The sequence below is a fragment of the Montipora capricornis genome, chromosome 6 (genome assembly GCF_036669925.1).
Source record: "Montipora capricornis isolate CH-2021 chromosome 6, ASM3666992v2, whole genome shotgun sequence".
NCBI lineage: Eukaryota > Metazoa > Cnidaria > Anthozoa > Scleractinia > Acroporidae > Montipora > Montipora capricornis.
The window spans coordinates 48901118-48903617 of NC_090888.1; the positions used below are offsets into that span (position 1 = coordinate 48901118).

The 2500-nt window shown below is 37.5% G+C and overlaps 1 protein-coding gene across 1 annotated transcript in view; it reads right to left on the reverse strand.

Annotated features, from left to right (window-relative positions):
- The window catches only part of LOC138050581 (neuropeptide FF receptor 1-like), a 9209-nt gene extending 7209 nt beyond the window's left edge, over positions 1-2000 (reverse strand). The window contains exons 1-2 of the mRNA XM_068896900.1: positions 1878-2000; positions 1188-1455 (exon numbers count right to left, since the gene is read on the reverse strand). Of these exons, the coding sequence (XP_068753001.1) occupies positions 1188-1455; positions 1878-1990 (381 nt within the window). The 5' untranslated portion in view covers positions 1991-2000. The remainder of the gene's footprint in view (positions 1-1187; positions 1456-1877) is intronic.
- Between the last annotated feature and the right edge of the window lie 500 nt (positions 2001-2500).

Here is a 2500-nt window from a genome sequence, read left to right on the forward strand (position 1 = left end):
GTTAGTTTCTCACTTCTTCCATTATGCCATTATCTATGATTGCCTAGTCCACAGTTCCCATAACTCCAGAGCACGTTCCCAATTCACTTCTGTCCCAGATGTTGTTCGTTTCTGCATGCTCTTTCATGTAATTTCCGATCATACCGGTACCTATGAATCTCTTATAACAAGTATTAAGGCAAGTACTAGGGCGATCATTTCTCTCATTGCTTAAATCTTCTGTTTTGGGTAATAGCACGGTTCTTCCCTGCGTCAGCCATTCCGGTATTTCATCAGGTTGCTCTATCCACTGATTGAAACATCTTAATATTGAACTCCATGTGCCTAAACTTTTTCACCCGAAATTCTGTACTACCGTGTCGATTCCTGGAGCAGACCAATTCGTTCGTTTCTTGACCGTGAATTCCTACACATTTGTAACTTTTCTCCTATCTTCTTCGCAACTGTGTTCATCCATTTCTGTTGTGGAGTTTTGGCCTTGTCTTCCCTAATACCTGCCCAGAATTCTTCGAAATGTTTTCCATTTTAGGTGTTTTCCTCTCAGTTGATTTGTTTCTTGTGCCTTTCTACAGAACATTCCTTGGTCTTCCTGGAACATTCTGTTATTACGGATTCTTTATGCGCTTTATCTTAATGATACCATATCTTAATTCATCTAACGCTTTTTTCCCTTCTATTATTATTATTATTGTTATCATCATCATCATCATCATCATCATTATTATTATTATTATTATTATTATTATTATTTACAGAGTTAAAGTTCAAGATCTGGTGAGTTTGCAGAAACGTCTTGCGAGATCTGAAATGTCTGTGGTGTTGTAGAGGGGGTGGGCATAAGTAGTATTCAAGGGGGAGGGTACTTGGAAAATCGGGGAGGGGGAAAACGTGTTAAGGAAGTGTAGTGTAGGATAGAAGAAGTAAGAGGGAGAAAAGGAATGTAAAGAGATATTTTGCTTTTGTTTAGTTCTTTTTCAGACGCCCTTAAAAACCAAGCCTTTGTTTTTTAACTACATTACCAAAATAGGAAAATTATTTTTTTAGACAGTTGATAATAAAACTAGTTGAAAAATTTAAACTGGTTTGAAAACTTCGACCCAGTTTGAAAAATATAAACTGGTTAAAAAATTGAAACCACGAAAAAAATTAAACCACGGCATATACGTTCTGCTGGTTAATCATCGCACCTTCAATTTTTGCCAAGTGAGTTTTCGCTGAATTGAAAGTGGATGAACTACAGCGCAGTAGCGTTCCCTTGCAATGGCAATCAGAGTAAAAACGGAACTATCAGCTCCGACCCACGCCATCCTCCTCAACGACAGGCAAATTGCATTCCCAGGCATTGCATCAGGGTTATTAATAAGAGAGTGACGGTAGACGAAATAAGCAAAGAGGAAGGTGGGATAAATGATGTCCGCCACAGCGAGGTTCAGAAGGAGATAGTTGAAAGGAGTCCTATGAGATAAAATAAGAATGTAACTGATTCCATCAATAACTCTGAAAAATATTGAATCAGTAAATTTAATTGAAAGCATCGCCACCCTCATATATCTTGATGTTACGTTCCCCGCAACGGTTTTTGGGATTCCGGTTATTATGTGTTCCGTACGCCCCACCGTGTTGATTCCATAAAAGTTCAATAAAAGTTCAATTAACTCCAAAAACACAGAAAATTAATATAATTGCAGAATTGTCCCAAGGAATTTTGTCCACCATTGTTGATATTTAAGATCACTGACTTCGACCCTTAAACTCCACACCCTCCCTACCCACTTTGCCGCACCCCTCGACAATTTCACTGTTTGTCTTGCCCCTGTGTACCCTTGGATAGAGAACTGGACCAAGAGATTTCAATGGTGTTAATGTTAAGTGTGTACCTCATATCACGATTTTTGATTATGACGAAACATACGAGTGAGTTTCCAGCGATGCTTGTAATGGCTATTACAGAGTTGACTGTTGCAAGGGTAATATCAATCGAATCAAACATATTACTGGGATTTTTGACCACCTCTGCAGTTTTATAGTCACCTAGAAAGGAAAAAGACATTCACTGTGTTATTTGGTATCTTGGAAATGCATGTACAACATATGAAAGCGAATTAATTAATTAATTACTAAGATGATGAATAAATGGTTGAAATTTATAAAATATAGCTTTCTAAGCAAGTACCAACGTAATGAATAAAACAGGAGCCCCGTATACTGGGTTAAGGATTTCCTCAGCAACATAAAGATTATAAAAAATCCAAAGCTGATGTAACAAAAAAAATTAATATGCTATTAAAAGTCAATATTTCGAACTGAGGTACCTGTTTTCTTCATCAGGGTTTTACAAGTAATGACTGCGGTACAATGTGAATAGTGATATGTTATGTAATACGATACAATACCTAAGATAAAGAATTTAATTAACGTAAGCGGTACAATAATTACCCCAGCAGGGTTTTGGCCCCTCTGGGACAACACCCGACGAGGCAGCATAGAAGCTCCAGCTTAA